Raw genomic sequence first — 18002 nt, forward strand, 5'->3', positions numbered from 1 at the left:
TGATATTTTACGTACATGTTCACATAATTTATTTTCATTTTAATATATTAGATATTGTTCGTGTAGAATATATATATATATATATATATATATATATATATATATATATATATAATATATATGACTTGCGCGCTATCATCGTTATTATCGTTAACGATAGAGGTGCGCCATATTTCACGATATAATGTACACAAAAAATAACTGTACAATAGCTCTTGCATTCTCCTTTCGAGATACACCCGTGCTATACAGTTACACGCACACGAGGAAATTTTATCACACTTGTTACATTTTCATCACTTTATCCCACGTTTCGTCGTTATTTGTGGGGGTGACGTAGAACCAAGTACCGCTTGGAGTCGAATATATTAAAGTAAAAAATAAACAAAAAGATCACTTTAAAGATTGCAGGATTAAAGGAACATATAGAGGAAATCACGCCCTATGATTATAATAAGTAAACGATCACACATGCAATTACTAAATGCCTAAACTGTTTCTCGTCTTTTCGTAGCCGTGGTATATGTGCTAGGTAAATTTGTCGAACGACACGAATGCGAGATTAGTCCCTTCTTATAATCCATAGGCATTCTGCTTTCCACGTATGATATGATAACAGATATGAGGGCTATCCCGTTTCAGCAAACACATAATGATATGCATGTTTCTCTCGTTATCAAGTCGTTATCAAATCGTACACACGTGTCGTATCTATGATAAGTGTTTAACATACATTATTTATCATTAAATATTATTGAATATTGGAAGAACATTGAAATATAGAAAATAAAACACATACGAAAAAAATGATAAACTTTACAACTATAATAAAAGATGTATAGACACTGTCATTTGTTGCTGAATGTTTATATAATTTATTCTAAGATATGATAGCTCTACGCAAAGACGAAAAACAGTTGTTCGGGTCGGAATCGATTCGAGGAATCTATCTTTGAAACAGAAAGCAAAGACAAAGCAACTGAAGCCTGGCAGATATCATGTCCGCCGCAGTTAACTGCTAATTAATTAATTAGCACGTGTCAGAGACCATTCAAATTACTATTTTACCGTCTGACCGTAGTCGCAATCGATCTCAATATATAAATTTACACTTTGGTATACAAATATATAATCTAATTAGCGCGTATAGGCGCCGTTATATTCAGGTGTGTCCTTCGACGAGTCGATTTGCGTCGAAAACTATTATACAATATATATTTTAGAGAATCAACTCCCTCTCCCTGTCTTTATTCTCTCTTTACATCGAAAGTCTGTTATAGTAAATATATGTACAATACAATCAGGTACAATAGTAGCATATATGGAGATTGATCAGTTTAGTTTCTAGGAAGACAAACAGACAGAAATAGATGAACGAAGGAGGGAGAACGATGACGAAAACGAAAGGAGGGAAAAGAATTAAGAGACAACATAAGACAGAGAGAGAGAGAGAAAAAGAGAACAAATATTTTTCTCATCATATTTCGCAAGATCGTTCAATCGACATATTTATAACTTTTTCAACTTATATATACAGAACAATTTTGATTAAGATACACGAGTTTAACGCGAAAAAATTGAATGTTTGGTCTATTTGATCACCAGATCTGTGTCATATCCGTAAAAATCTAATTGACAGAAATGAAGTAGTGTAGTCTGTTATACACATAAACATTATATATGTATATAACGTATGTATATATGTATGTATATCACCTGTTTCGCGCAGGACACAAGCCCTGATAATTGAGACAAGGAAATCAGTTGCCACTGGCGATCTGTAAAAGATAAACTATATCCCGTATTTTTTTCTCTTTTTGACGTAACTATAGAACGATCGCTACGGCTGCGTTTTTTGTGCGTTATAGCAATCAGTGACGTCAATGTAATGACTATTGGTCCGCTTGTTCGCTGGTCTCTTCGTTATCAGACACCGACGTTGACGGCATCCTATCGTGATTCGTGCAGGTCTTTGTTTCACATTTGCTCTCGGCAATTTCTAGCCAATGTTGCTTATTCATCCTGACCCCATCAACGAGCGGCACAAGTTTATCCGACAGTAGGGCAAATGCCTATTAAAGTAAACGCGAAAAGTAATAAAATATATGAAAAAAAAAAATCTTTTATTAAAAGATATCAATTTGTCAGATTATGCGCACCTCGTAAATAGGGAGGCAGATTGAATCGATAAAGCCGACTTGCATCATTGGCAATTGATCCTCTTTCTCTCGATTCATAATATCCTATAAAATTCAAACAAGTTCGCATAAAAAAGAGTTTTCAAAATCTAACAATTTGTGTACATATTGATGCTACTTACAATAGGCGTAATGTTGAGCGTCCGTCTCTCTATGTCGCCTTGTTCGAAAAATTCGCTACTAACGAGCTCGGCTACTCTTTTCTCGACCTCCCATGGTTTCGTAATTGCAGCCAGATCGCAGACTGTCATCAACATTCCGCGCAAAAGATCTCGATGATCGCTGAAAGCCCAGTTGTAATCACCACTACATGCTAAACTAAGAAAAGCGCCACGCTTTCTAAAGTAAACGGCCAAATCGGTTGAGAGTATTGCTTCTTCGAGAACCTTCACTACGCGCGAATATTCTTCCGGTGAAAGATTCGATAGAATTTGATTTCCCTGACTGCTCAAGATCATCAGGCACTGATCAAAGTGATGATGTTCCATCGTTGAAGTCGAATATAGTTGTGCTAATGGCGAAGAGGCTCTGAAAATGAGAAAATAGTATAAGTAAGAAATTTCTCGTAACGAGATTAAAAGATATGTAAATTGATTCGAAAGTAAATAATAGTGCTCACTTTATTTGAAAAGAATTGTTTGTTCCACGATGATCAAGATCGTGACACAAACAGGCAATGATAAGTGCAAGACATTCGATTTCACCAAAGATTTTCCACCATTGTGTAGCCTAAGAAGACGGAAAAATTATATTTTTATTTCGTAAATAAGAATCTCGATATTGCATTCATTTAAAAAAAAGACTTACTGTCAAAATAGCGAACATCATTTGAGCCACATTAAAGGCGTGTCGCCAATTATGATACGTAACGTTTCGATAGTTTTTTTTTACACTCAACAACCAACGGCAAAGTACGTCATAATCGATGTGAAACCGTTCGACAAAGTCCAAATCGAGAAACATTCTGAGACACGCGGTGAGAGTCTCGTCGTCCTCCATGTGTATATCGTCAAACTTAAAATCGTGCAGTTGAAAATGCACCGATGACGGAACTCTTAAATTCTATCGGCAAAGAATGGATAATAAATGTTTAAAAAATTACAAGATACTGACAAACAAACAGCTAGAAGCATACCTACCCTCAATCTCTGCGCGTCTTCCAATGACGCTGATGCATGATAACTTAATACTTCTAAAGTGACGCTTTGTTTCGCCATTGCTATCACAGCCTTCTCATACCTGAATAACAAGCAAACATGATACATCATTCAAAGTTGGACATTCAAAAAGCAGATTCAAGAGATGTACGTATACACTTACATGTGCGTATTATGAATCCCCATCCCACAGAATATCGCAAACGCTTCGACGAAATTCTCATCGTTCTTTGTAAAAGGCAAATCGTCGAATTTATTGATCAACTGAATGACACCGATTATCTGACCGAAAGAATTCTTGATGGCCATGCAAAGAATTGTACGATGCCTAAAACCGGTACCATTATCTACTAACGGATCGAATCTCGGGTCTTCATAAGCGTTCGGTATGTTGACAGTCTGTAAATCGCTTTTTTTATCATCTTGAACATTAATTTTTTTGCAATCGTGTCGAGATAGAAGAACTAAATACTTACTTCACCGGTTGTCGCTACGTAACCCGTGATATCAACATTAATAGGAAATCTACTCTCAAACGGACTGCAAAAAAAAAAAAGATTTGTAGAATTTATCGAAAAAATAGCCAAAATGATAATTATAAATGCCTTTATTTACCTAGTACGAGAATCAGAATCCTCGCCAGCGAGATCGTTTGCCTCAAAGTCGAAAACACGCGAGAAACTGCCTTTTGAAGCTTTGTGCATGAGCAACACCTGAAAACAATCATGACGTTCTAACGCGTTTTCTTTTGCTCATATAAACGCATCTCATTCTTGCAGTAAACGTTTATGTTAATTACCTGAACACGTTGGCATTGAATCAACGATTGCATATGCGTAAGAATTCTAAAAACCATGTGCTCTATTGTGCTTTGTTCCTCGAAAATCATTCGTGCCAGATCCAATAGAACCTAATATTAATATGTATTAGACAAGATACAATTATATATTTTTCATCTCGTAATTCTAATCAATAAAATCGGAATTCACCTGATTTCTTTTCACTTCCAATTGACTTTTTTCGTAAAGCTGCGCGTTTCTTAAGCCAATACCACAGAACTGTAAGTAACTGGCGAAAATCTTTTCGTCCTGCGCAGAGAATTGTCCTTCGCCACCGAGCTTGTTAATTACCTGTGCTACACCGATGACGTCACTATTGCAATCTTTAATAGGCATGCACAGTAAGGCACGCGTACGGTATCCCGTTAATGCATCAATTTCGCGATTAAACCTGGAGTCCTGAAACATGTTTAAAATATTTTACACACATTATATTAATTACACCATGCATATTACATCAAAATATTTCTGTTCGATTTTTTTTTAGAAGTACAAAACTAAATAATGCATTAATTATTTTCACCAATTAATGATGATCAAAATAGAGATAAGAAGAATCAGATAAGATATATTCGTGCATATTTATTTATATTAGAAACGATCGCATTCCAGATACAAAAATTATCATGCTTCATCGAGAATTTTCAATGATTATATATAATAATCGACCAGATGCAAAACGCTCTCATTAGATAGAAAACATAGATAAACATTAATTCCAAGTCCTTGCCTTATAAGCATCTGGTATATTGACGGGTTCCCCGCTTTCAGCGACGTAACCAACGATTCCAGTGCCCCAGGGAATTTTAATTTCATCTTTCTTTTCCATCTCCAGCAACGTCGATCTCGAACAAACGTCGAATAGCTTCGACACTAGACACCGGCTCCTCGGATAAGAGGATTGATCATTACGTTGCGGATTTCCGTTGTTAGTGTTGTTCATAGCATGTTCGTGATTTTCGACTTGAGAAGGCGACACGCTGACGGTGGTACCGCTTCTTTCGCCTTGGACAAGAAACAGTGAGCCGCGATCCGCGTGGAGAAGCGTGCTCACATTCTGCAGGATTTTATGGCACAACGATCTCACATCCAGCTCGTTGCAGATGTCCTTGACCTGACAGAATTAAACCTCTTAAGGATAGAAGCTCGACGATGTACTTTCACGCAGCTACCTACCAATTCGAAAATAAGATCCTTCTCATCGAGATGCCTGAGCTCATGCCTGGATCGTCTTTGAGGTCGATTCGAATTACCGGATCCAACCTGAGCACCACACGGTTGACCCATCTCACCTGACGATACACTCAAAAAGGTCGGTGTTCCGTCGATCGTGTTGACGATCGGTTTGAGAAGGCCCCCTCGCTCAAATTCATGCGCCGAAATCTTGCGCACGGGTGTTGTGGCTCCCGAGCCTCCAGCACCACCACCACCACGTCCGGAGGACGAGTTGCCGGCGTGAGTCGGGCTAGAGAGCTCCATGCAGCTGCTGGACGACGAAGTCGGCGTTGCGTGTGACACCAGCCACATGTCTACAGTCTGTCGTGTCACTTTCCTAATGATCCAGAAACCAAAAACACTAGTAAAAATCTAATAATTACAATTTCTGGAAACATTTGTCTAAGAATTAGAATATCATAAAAAAAGGTGCAATAATACGTACAAAAAGAAGAAAAAAACATACATTGAAAAAAGAACACAACGATTAAATAATAAACGCATACAGCAAAGCGATTCAATTGTCATTTAATAAACATGATGACGAGCGAGTAAAAATTTGATGATATTGAAGAATCAGTAGCGCCTCAGATAATAAACGCGCATGATACGTTATTTGACGTCCAAATAACGCGCATTTTCTACCTGGGGCGAATCTCTTTAGTCTAAATGATAAATTCAGAGGGAGAATAATACCGTAAAAAGTAATCGTTGACGAATTCGGGATGCTCGTCGAGCCAAGCCTCCATACGAGCGTACTCCGGATCGTATATCGTCGACGTCGAGGAGTAATAACCACCGCCGCCACCGCTGCCGCCACTTCCATCCTGCACCTGTTGCAACATACTCTGGTTGACCATGCCGCTCTGTGCTCCTTGCACTCCTTGTACGCAAGGAGCCGCCGTTTCCGCCGTCATCCTCGGCTCCTCGATGCTCCGCAAATGCAGGCCTGCATTTTTATTAATTACATCGTATTAATAACGGAATCATTCGTCATTTTATCGAGAACATTTCGTTTCACGTCAACCTTCGCTATTATCTCCGTTACAAATTAACAATTTAATTCCTCGCTTGCTCACTTTTGCCAAAACGTATCGAGAATTCGAAAAATTCTCGAAAGAAGAGTCGTATCAATTATATTAAAGTTTTAATAGAATGTTAATTTCACCCGGAGAAGTCTTACAATTGTAACGTATCTTTCAAGCTGATAGATGCAAGGAAAATGCGTTTTTCTTTTCAACGTATTTCGAGGCAGCGGTTTATTCTCTCGGCTCACACCTCTCGACGTAGCGATTCCGTCATGCGTACGCTCATCGCACGCACGCACGCACGCACGCACGGCACGGACATACCGGTTGTGAGAGCGGATATTGCACATCAAAGGAAAACCACATGGTAACGTCATCGTCACCCTCCCCCCTCCCCCTCGCACTTCTCTGTTTCCCGTCCAACTTGGCGCAAAGGTAAGGCGCGCGTCATGTCCAAAGTGTAAGATGCATATTTTATTCGCAGCCATATAAAGTCGACTCTTACACCGATTTTATCAATCTATATATCTGGTTCGATCGAAGCCAAATTTTCCCTTCATCAGCTGGGATATTCCCATCAATCATCGATTATTTTGATATACACGCAATTCCTTTTATCGTGATTGTACTCCAAATATATCTGATGATTTTTTGATAATATAAAAATGTCTTTCGGAAAGAAATTATTTTGAAGGAATGGATGTTTATCGCCGAAAGAAATTTTTTTCAAGATCACAATTTTTTCCCGAAACTTAACGATCGGCGTTTCCTTTTAATGAGTATGATTCTTATATAAATAGATTCCTTCCGCGCATGATATTAAAAAGTATTACATTAAAATGATGCGATCAAAATAAATACTTCAATATTTTATATTGTGACATATCACACACATTTCGATATAAAATATAAAATATCTTGTAAAAAAGATATTCATTTTTCATTTATCTAAATCAATATCTTTTTAAAATCCATGAGGGAGAATCGAGAGATCGTTGGAGGAGCGAAGAGAGGTCCAAATGTAAACGAAATCCGTGGAAAAACACGACACGGATTATACCGGGTAAATTTCCTACGAGACGGGAGCGCGCGTTCTCTTCACGGGTGAGTTGCCGCACGTCGCATTGGTCCTGCTCATTCGAACTGTCGATTATCAACTACTGGCTGATGTCGTGTACGGATGTCGCCACGATAATCGACTATAGCGGAGTAATCGCGCGAAATATTAGCTTTCTCGGCGACGCAGTGTAATGCATGGCGCTCTCTGTGTGTAACTGGATTACCCCGCTGGAAAAGATAATGATTCTCCACACATGATATAACAAGTCGAAAAATCTTGTTCTATATTTTCGAATTATTCGAAGTAGAATTATTTCTTATCCATCTGTTTCGCGCTACAAGACAATCTGTACATTTATTTATTTTTATTCATTAATTTATTATGTGACATTAAGGATGTATGTGTCATGTGTCAAAATATTGACAAAAGCATGAAAATTTTGTAGACTGTTTTACTATTTCTTTTCAGTATCTGAGCACAATTCTCTTAACGAAATTGGAAATCATTTAAGTTTAAAGTCAGTATTGATTCTTATGAAAAATTGCATTTGTAGCGTTTATTGACAAATTGGACAAGAAAAAAACGTTGTCAACAAAATAAAAATTGTCAAATATATTAAGAAAACTATAATAAATATTTGTGTAAACTTGATTTAAATTCATTTATTCATTTAAAAGTTATTTACTAAAAATTGTAAAATATTATCTCTCTTTCTGCAAAGTACTTGTTTTTTTTTTATTCTTGCAGTTGATTTTAGAGAATATTCACGATCCAAAGTTTTTGTCATAAATTAGGTAAAATATTAATTACAACTATTTTTTTTTAAGAAAAAACGTTAAACGAAAACGTTAAAAACCATATTATTTTGTGATACTTTAATTTTTTTTATAATCCGGATTTATTTATTTGATTTTTCAAACAATATTAATATAAAAAAATATTTTTTTTTTCATAATTTGGACAGTTTTGTTGCCCAGTCAAAACATCTTTAAATAATCGATATATCTTATTGCCTAGTTGTTTTTTTTTTCAAGGTTTCCTTATTTTCCATAGAATACATGCGGGAAAAATCGCAAGAATTTTTTATTGTAGAATTGCAGTAAATACGTTACGCAATATCGCTGCATTTTTATCAGAATCTTGCGATTCCTCTACAATGTTTCTGCGACGTAGCAAAATTGTAATGTTACTGCAATGTAACTGAAAGATTCTGTAAGAGTTAAATTAATTTAAATTATACAAATTTGCTATTCAAACATTGTCTTAGGTGAAAAAAATTTATTCTCCGATAAATTATATTTAAATTATGCTCGATTAGCGATATTTTATACAAAAAAATGATATGATGTTCTTGTATATTTTCGTGTTTCCTTTCTCTCTCTTTTTCTCCTTTTCTCTTGTTCTTTCTCTCTTTTTTTTTTCTCTGATATTACTAGCAATTTTGAACTATTCGATTCTTAAACGCGTGCTGAATATCGATAGTCTGCTTAAATAAGTTACGGATTATGTGGACGAGCGAGTGCGAACGCGACGTGCATTTTAAAAATTGTTATATGAAGTGTCTCTCCCAAAGCATACGTCATTTAATTTGCGAATTCTTATTCCAAATTCGAGTAAATTTTTCTATAGCAAAGATATCAAACGGAAAAATTATTTATTACAAATTTTTAATATCATACGTTTTTGTAATTAAATCTCAAAGTAAAATTTATTCAAAAATCTAATTGAAAAATATAATTATCTCTTTATTCCTTGAAAACTTAGTTTTCCAAAATCTTTTCAATCGCAATTGCATATAATTCAAGACTTACGTGCCTAATATTTTTATAAAGAAAAAATCGATTCATAAAATTTGTCCAAAAAATTCGAGGTTCAAAGAAAATGCGTTGAAATACATCCTTTATATGAATGCTCATAAAAGAACCAAACAAACAAAGTATAAAATAATCACGTCGAACAAAAACAAAATAAAAGATATCACGAAATTTTGTTCAGCTTCCGTATCTCTAGACGCGCTTGCGATGATTGTTCTTTTTGTTACGACGCCTTTTTGTGTTGGACGATCGCGATTATAATGAATACAGTTTACGCTTAACGAGTTCTCATGAACGTCATTGCTTTCGCTATTCGTCGATGACACACACACACAAAACAGGGAACACGATAACTATTAGATATACTATTGGAAGATAGTAGAAGCCAAACAATTGAAATTAAAGCTTACAAGTCAGCTGATAATCATGAAACGCGTTTTAAAGTCCAATGAAGTTATCTATACGGCAAAGTTGTTCCAAACGTAACGCGACAGTCGTCGTCTAGAGACATTCGTAAACATTTTCGCTGACTAGTATATTTGAAATTCATAAAAAAAAAAAAAAAAATTAAATGCTAATTTATACATAGTATCGAAAATTGTATGGTTACCAGTAAATAAATCCATAATTTATCAAATATTTTCGAATCTCTTCCTTCTCGCATCTCTCAAAATGATTATTTCATCTTTCAGATACATAGACGACGCTCTTCTTTCTCGACAGACTGCTATATGTACGAGTATGAAAGGCACAGTTATACAAAAGGCGAACACGCTGGCGTTTCGCACGCTTGCAGCAAACGGCACGTCGGAAAGCCAAGAAACCGACCGATCGGCCTTCACGCGCCTTCGCCTCGACCGGAGGTCCGATGGCGCCAAGCTGACCTATCTGCTCGCCACCGATCTGGTCACAGTCTTACTTACTTTACTCGACCGGTCGCAGGCCGATCAACATTCCTTATTATAGGTATCATTAAAGAAATTTTCCCGGAATTATTTACTACGAACATAAAGTGCCGCTACTAATCTAATAAGAAGATTTTATGAAACGAGACCTTGAAGAGATGAGGCATGCGAATAATCAAAAACATATGATCGATTAGTTCGAAAATTTATTTTATTTTCTTATTTATTTATTATATATTTGAAAAATCTCTTTGGTATATAAATGTAAAATATATAAGTGTAAATGCAAAAATGGTGCTAAAAAAACCTAATTAAATTAAATCGGTTATAGATTTCTTCGATTTGCCAGGAAATTGTAAACGTAAACTTGTGCGACAAGAAACGACTTCGCGATAGCTAATCATATATTCATGTACATATTATTTTTCAGAAAAGCGGAAAATTGAGCGAGACTGTAAACCGCTAAATCACTTTCTAAGAATCATAAATCTTGTATTCGAGATTTGCATATGACAAAATAAAGAGACTTGAAAATTCTTGGAAGATTTTTCGCTGTTTTCGATTAATCGATCGACGTAATTTGATGCTTTGTTTAGAGAGCGAAATAGAAATCTGGCGGAACCAAATTTGATATGGATTCTTAGAACTGATGACGCAAATATAGTGGACGGACGAGTTTCCCAGAAACCGGAAGCGGCTGAAAGCGCGCGTTCCAAGATCGCGGCAAGGTCGAAGGACTCGAAAGGTGGAAGGACGACGAGGCGAAAAAAGGATTTATCGTCTTTTGGCCAGGCGTCGATTCCCCCGCGTTCGCGTTCAAATGTACGTACACACCAAGAGGCCGTTGAAACCTGCTCTCGGACCGGTCGCCGGTTCTTCGTTTTCTGACAGCATCACAGACTCTCTTCTCTCCTCTCTGCCTCCAGCCGCCAAGTCCGCGTACTTGGTCGTCACTGCCGTCAAGTTCAATGCTACCGTTTTCTTTCAAATCCGTGTATAAAAACGAATTGAGTCGATTCGTGATCTCATCTTGTAGTTGTTTATTTCGAATCTTCGATATATCATTAATAACCGCGAAATTAAGTAATCGCGTAACTATCGCTACGTAGGCGGCTACTCTAATCGTGTCATCTACCCACGCTCTTCAATTTCTACTCTGTAAACATTTCGCGCAAATATCCAGAATATTTCCGGTTCGCGATTTTAAACAAGGATCAATCACATTTTTTAAAAAACCAATGCATACCGTGATGGAACTCTCATTTAAATCTGCGATTGGTATTCCAGACGAACCGCTTAGATCGCGATACACATTTGAGATTTCTTTTAAAGTTCAATCCCATCGAGATCGATCCCATCATCATCTCTGCAAAGTTCGCAAAATCCATTTTTAGAATTTCGATATATTTGCTTAATTCTTTTCCAAAGAATCTCGATGTCGAATTCCCGATATCTGTCGTTTAAGAAAAAGATTTTAAAAAATCATCCTAATCAAATCTGAAGAATATAGAATGTAATTCTAATTTCTAATTTCGCAATAGACTTCTCTTGTAGGCGTCGAATTATAATAAGTGACCAAATAATTATCAAATAACATAAAGTATCTAAAGTATTTAAAATATATAAATGTTTGCCAAGAGTCTGCGGATAGACTGAATCAACGTTTCTTGTATCCACACTGTAAAAAAAAATTGAATGAAATTTCAGACAAAGTGTCTGAATTTGCCTGAATTTTTAGACCGAATTTTATTTTTCAGACAAACTCCCCTAAATTTTAAACAGAAAACTTTCAGAAACTTTCAAACAACTCTGACAATTAAGATAGATTGTTTGAAATTTTTTCCAGACACCCCAGATCTAAAAATTCAAAATGAAAAAGTTTGAATGTTTGAAAAATTTTTTGCAGTGCAAGATTCGAGCTGAGGAAGCTGAAAGTCCGAGGAGACTGAAATCGACTCTGAAGGAAGTACGCGGCATTCTTCGCAGTGAGCTTTAATTCCAAGGAGAAGAGGAAGCTCGTCATCGAGTTCCACTTTCGGTATGCGACGAGGTAAACGTTTGAGCGACGCAAGACGGCGGCGACACACGCAGCTATATTAAACTCGACCAACACGTGTGAGCGTGTGCGCGCGTGCGCATCGTCACGTCGTCTCGTTGCAAAAGAGATTCGTAGCCGACACGAAACGATCAACAAGCATGAGATATATCTATATATCTCAGTTTAGAGCGTTACACTTTTCTCGCTTTTTTTCCCGGTTCTCTTCAATCGCATACCTCATCGATATTTCACTTGTATGTGTGTGAAAAAGTTACCCCCGTTACGTAAAGTCATCTTGTAAGCTATGGGAGGAGGAGATTGTGAGATAATCCAAGTTAAATTATTTAAGATAAAAAATTCATTTTTTATCTTAAATAATTCAGGCAAATTCATTCTGTCTGAAAATTTAGACAATGTGCAAAAAAACGTAGACACTTTGTCTGAAATTTCATTGAATTTTTTTTTTACAGTGTGGATAGAAGAAACGTTGATTCAGTCTATCCGCAGACTCTTGGCAAACATTTATATATTTTTAATACTTTAGATACTTTATGTCATTTGATAATTATTTGGTCACTTATTATAATTCGACGCCTACAAGAGAAGTCTATTGCGAAATTAGAAATTAGAATTACATTCTATATTCTTCAGATTTGATTAGGATGATTTTTTAAAATCTTTTTCTTAAACGACAGATATCGGGAATTCGACATCGAGATTCTTTGGAAAAATTCATTAAATCGCACATGCGGAACGTAGAGAATATCGAAGGCAGAGCAACGCTCTCGTGACACTTTGAGGAAATTGCACATAAAAATTGTATGTCATCGAGGAATCGACGACGCTTCTTGTAATCCGCCAAGTTACGCAACGAAATAGCGGGGGTTACCTTGGCCAATGCAAATAAGCGCCGTCGTTATTCGTCTCGTACGATTGCTCCTGCAATCGGTAGTCATCGCGACCACGCGCTCTCACGATCCGTTAGTTGCGTGTATTTGGGAGACAAGAACAAGATCATCTCGATCACATTTCCCTCCCGCATATTTCTTCGTTATATGAAAATTATTATCTCGTCGCGTATAGGAATTTTTTCTCATATCGAGATCAGGCCAAGCGTATTTTAGAAATCGAACAAAATTTCTAAACAATAGATTTCGATTTCCACGATTTGTAAAATCATCTCTTATTTGTTATTTCTTTTTCTTGTATGAAAACATAGAACGAGATAAGATTTAGTCAATCGATGACACGCATTAACCATTGTTGTCATTCTTTCGGATAACGGGAGTTGTTGACGTAATGGTTAAATGCGTAAATAAACAGTCTCGATAAATCGCGATATCGGATCAGATCGAAGCGAAAAAGTGCGCGTATCTCTCGTCGCGATGGAAATTCCACTTTAAATTCAAAGGTTATGCGATTCTCTTGTGCCGGAGATAAGGCGCTTATCATTAACTGTAAATCTTATCATGAGCATTAGCATCGCGCCCCATCAAAAATCGGCAACGGCATATTCGCGCAAACGAGGCAACGCCGTTTGCGGAAACGGGCCAATCATTTAATTACTGAAAGAGAAAAAGAGATAGAGAGAGAGCGAGAGATGAGGAAGTTGTCGCTCGTCTCACTTTCCTTCGGTCGCTCCAACTGTTTATATTTTAGATTCTTTATGACGTATTAGTTTTTTTATACGAACTAGCATATATTACGTAGCCTAGTAGTTTACGTCGAAAAGATAGCGCTGGATTCTCAAGGACGATAACAAGAAACGAAAACAGAAAAGAAACTCAACTTCACACACATATGCGTTACGTATTGATGTAAATAAATAAATATATATATATATATATTTCTCTTTTTTTCTGTAACTATAAAATTCACGGATTTTTACAGATTTATTGCCTCGAGAGCGTGTCTACTACATTGACGATGCAACGCGAAGGTTAACGAGTCCTGCATTTAAAACACGATATCTCTCCTCCGGATGTATAACGCTACACGCACGACGTCAAGTTTCGTGTGGCGTATGCACGAAGATTATAAAATTTTCGCCAATGTCTTACAATTTAATTCGACCTGCGCGCCCTACGTTATTACGCTATTACGATCTAGGGGCCTTTAATGGGGGCCCATACTACGCACGACGGAATCACGTTGCCGCGTAATGCACGCACGTCTCGTAGCATCGTTGCGCATACAGATGGACGAGGAACACGATGCGCGCCATCCAGGCATTTGGACCCACCGTTCACGCTTACGGCGAGCGGAGGCGACTTTCGAGCTAATTTTGCACATACGGTGAGATTAGCAACGGTTATAGGTAAAGAGAGAGAGAGAGAGAGAGAGAGATTCGTTAGCGACAAGGAAAGAAAATTATTATTATTAGCGCACGTTGGCGGGTGCAGCTTCGAGGATGGACTTACATTGATCGAATATCTTAAGCATCGCTTTCTTCAGCTGCATAATCGTGCTGGCGAGCGCGGCGTCGAGGAATAGAATCGACAACAATAACAACGACACGAAGAACGATCTGTCCCGTAAAGTTGTCCGATGCTCGACCGATCCTGTCCATCGTCGATAAGATGAAACCTTCAAAGAGCCACTGACCGTCGACCGACAACAGGACGCTGCATCTCGCCGCACGACGCGGTCGCGGTCGCTCGGCGGCGAGTCGACATCCTCTCTTTCTTCTCCTTTCGCTTCCTCTAGGTCAGCGCGAGTTGGAGCGCGCGCGCACGTGCCCGTATGTTCCGCGCGTCTATACGCGCGCTTGTGAGTGCGTGCGTGCGTGCACGATGCACTCTCCACTCTGGAGGATACACTGTGTGTGTGTGCGCGCACCACCACTATCAGCACGCAGCGAGGAAGTCGTCGTCACTTCCGGCGAGCTGGAATCCGCACGATGAATGAACTCGTTCGCATAATCGCTCCCTACGTGCGAATTCTATCCGATAACATCGACACGTGGCCGGACTGCAGTTACAGAGAGAGAGAGCTTTAAAGTATGATCGACGAGTGATCACCCACAGCTGCTCAGACACGCTCGGCGAATATTGCTCGTTTCGCTCTGGGAAACCGATTGCAAGCCGCCCTGGTCACATCTTATCTCGCAGTTGATATGTACGCGAGTTGCCCGACTCGCTCTCCGTTCGTGATGCAAGACGGAAACCGACAACGGACGGAAAAGTCAACTGAACTCGTTACAATCCGTCCCACCTTTAGGACTAATTTTCTAATCGCGCCTCGAGAACGGAGATAGAAGACTCCATGTAATCACAAAAAAAACACACACAGCTGTAAAATGAACCGCGTAAGATTTCACGCTGGCGCGTTTATTCTTCGAAGAATTCGGTATGCATCGTCAGATTCCGGAGCTACGCGTACACTCTTTCTTCTCTCTTTCGCGCATTTAGTATCACGGAATATTGCTCGACATGGAGCATCGATGTTTTCGATGAATTCGGGCGAACGTTGTCGCGTGAGAAAAGTCGCGTTTTCATCGTTTCATCTGCGTACTTGATCGCTTTCTTCTTCTTCTTCTTCTTTTTTTTTTTTCTAGAAAGTCACATCGTTGAGCGAGCTTTGGAAGAAATGGAACCGTGCACGGCGCAAAATTCTGCTGCTTCACGAGTTACGAGACGCTCGCGCGATGCATTGAGAACGCATCGAAAACACGTGGCGAGCTGCATGCAAGTTTAGTCGCGACTGTTACGAGCCTGATCGAGTGGAGTGGAGTGGAGTCGAGTTCAGCCGAGTCGTGGTGCGACGCGCTATGACGCTCCGAACCTTAAGAGGGGGAAGAGAAAGAGAGAGAGAGAGAGAGAGAAAGGAAGGGAGAGAGGGAAGGAGACAAAGTTTCTAATTCCGATTAACACCGCACTGCACCGTAGAGTATTTTCAGGGTAAATCAAATTATCGACCGTAATCAGAGGACGAGATGTTGCGGACTTATCGGAGAAACACGAACCGCATCGGTGTATAACATGTGACACCGAATGACAAATCAAAATCACCACATGGAGCATGAGCCGTATTCGTGGAAAAAAAGAAGTCTCGTCGATCTCTAGCGAGCTGACATGAGATAAATACACTTTTTTATCTCGCTCTCCATTGTACATAATACGCTTGCATCGTCACATTCGTGCGATAAGTACGCGCGTGTACGAATGCGTGTTAACCGTGCACGCGTCACCAGATAGAAGGAGGGAGATGAAGAACGGAAAGGAGAGAGAGAGAGAGAGAGAGAGAACTAAAGAATCGTCCATACCAGCCAAGATCTCGTTATATAGCGAGTAGTAGCATCTCTCTCACTTCTTCGTTCTATTCGGAAGGCAGAGAATAGATGCGGATAGATTTATCTAAGGCTACGACGTTTTCGGATAACGCATACGTTATGTCTGCGTTTCATTTTTATCCTTTCCAAGACTTCTCCATCGCTCATCGCAGCCATATTGGATTGCAACGTCGGAAGCGAAAAATTGTATAAATCTCTCTCTTCCGCCGGAGGCGTCAAAATAAATCAGGTTCTTTTTTCTCCCCGGCGACGTTCGCGTGAATGATCAAGAGAAAATAGTAAAAAAAAAAGAAGCGTAAATTACTCACTACTCGTGGATTTAAGGAGAGGAAAAAAAGATCGATTTTAAACCGAGAGACAAAGCGAAGCTAGAAAAGACGGCACACGCTTCTCCTCTCTGTTACTCCGTAAACTTGCGTGCGATAAGCACGCGTGAGCGTGCCGTGCCGTGCCGTGCCGATGCACGTACGTACATACCCGACGCGCCATGTCGCGTCGGATTATGCAACTGATGAGGTAGCGTTCGTGGTATCGCACGGTACACATCGAGATAAGACCCCAGCATGACTTCAGCGCGTCAGCAGAGTTGAGGACGTCGAGGCGAGAGAGCGAGAGCTCGTCGAGAGGAAGGGACTCGCGCGGTCCAAAAGACACTCGCGTTTTGCGATTATAAATGTCACTGCGGCACGTTTAACTGTAACTCATCGTCGACGAGTCGATTCGAGGAAACATCTCTTTTATCGCCATTATAGCCAAACAGCACTAGCTGCATTGCTCGCGAACAGACGGATTTCTCCTCGCGGACGTTTCGCGAGAGCAACGCTCGTGACTCTCTACTCCCCCTCTAATCGCGCGTCGAGACTCGCCGAGGAATTAATGTTACTCCTCGCATTCGTAAATCATCGCGTCGTACTCTTCTTTTTCCGCTTGTATCGTCCGATGATTCAGCAATGACTTTACCGCAGATTCGATCCGACGAAAAGAACGGGTTCTAGATGTATCGTGACTGACTAACATCCTTGCGTGATCATTACCTTAGCAGTCATAATTAATGCAAATATTTTTATCGCGCTCACATTCTCCCCCTATGTATGTATTATTTATTGAAATTCCGACATGTATTTTCTTTGAGGAAAAGAAAATATGTAATTGTGTTGGAAATAACAGATTAACGGTGAATCTGATCCTTTACGCGATATATCGCAGATCGCATCGTAACCTTGGCCGATCCACGCTATCTAAGCTCGTGCTTTTAACACGCCCGCTCAATTTCTATGATAATCCTTTACTCTGTCTGTGCCTGTCACGACCGAAGAAACAATCTCTTCGAGATTCTATCATCTTTTTCATCTTTTTTCCCATCTGCCTGCGTGTTCCGCCCAAGACACGTCAAGCTCTTACATTTACGAGAGCGGAAAGCCGTAACCTTCGTAAATTAGCGGCATCCTAATTGACGT

At 39.1% G+C, this 18002-nt stretch overlaps 1 protein-coding gene across 4 annotated transcripts in view; it reads right to left on the reverse strand.

The window, feature by feature from the left end:
- The window catches only part of LOC126851574 (dual 3',5'-cyclic-AMP and -GMP phosphodiesterase 11-like), a 27552-nt gene continuing 9550 nt past the window's right edge, over window positions 1-18002 (reverse strand). For 2 of the 4 annotated variants that reach the window (XM_050595696.1, XM_050595681.1), the window contains exons 3-16: window positions 6106-6358; window positions 5371-5746; window positions 4925-5308; window positions 4345-4593; window positions 4155-4265; window positions 3971-4068; window positions 3832-3895; window positions 3519-3754; window positions 3338-3437; window positions 3006-3260; window positions 2818-2927; window positions 2321-2726; window positions 2160-2243; window positions 1-2072 (exon numbers count right to left, since the gene is read on the reverse strand). In XM_050595696.1, coding sequence (XP_050451653.1) covers window positions 1893-2072; window positions 2160-2243; window positions 2321-2726; window positions 2818-2927; window positions 3006-3260; window positions 3338-3437; window positions 3519-3754; window positions 3832-3895; window positions 3971-4068; window positions 4155-4265; window positions 4345-4593; window positions 4925-5308; window positions 5371-5746; window positions 6106-6326 — 2874 coding nt within the window. In that variant the 5' untranslated portion in view covers window positions 6327-6358 and the 3' untranslated portion in view covers window positions 1-1892. Of the gene's footprint in view, window positions 2073-2159; window positions 2244-2320; window positions 2727-2817; window positions 2928-3005; window positions 3261-3337; window positions 3438-3518; window positions 3755-3831; window positions 3896-3970; window positions 4069-4154; window positions 4266-4344; window positions 4594-4924; window positions 5309-5370; window positions 5747-6105; window positions 6359-6592; window positions 6733-14674; window positions 16824-18002 lie in introns of those variants that run through there. The other 2 variants (XM_050595689.1, XM_050595703.1) reach the window with 2 other exon arrangements.

This window comes from Cataglyphis hispanica, chromosome 1, assembly GCF_021464435.1.
Source record: "Cataglyphis hispanica isolate Lineage 1 chromosome 1, ULB_Chis1_1.0, whole genome shotgun sequence".
NCBI classification, from domain to species: domain Eukaryota; kingdom Metazoa; phylum Arthropoda; class Insecta; order Hymenoptera; family Formicidae; genus Cataglyphis; species Cataglyphis hispanica.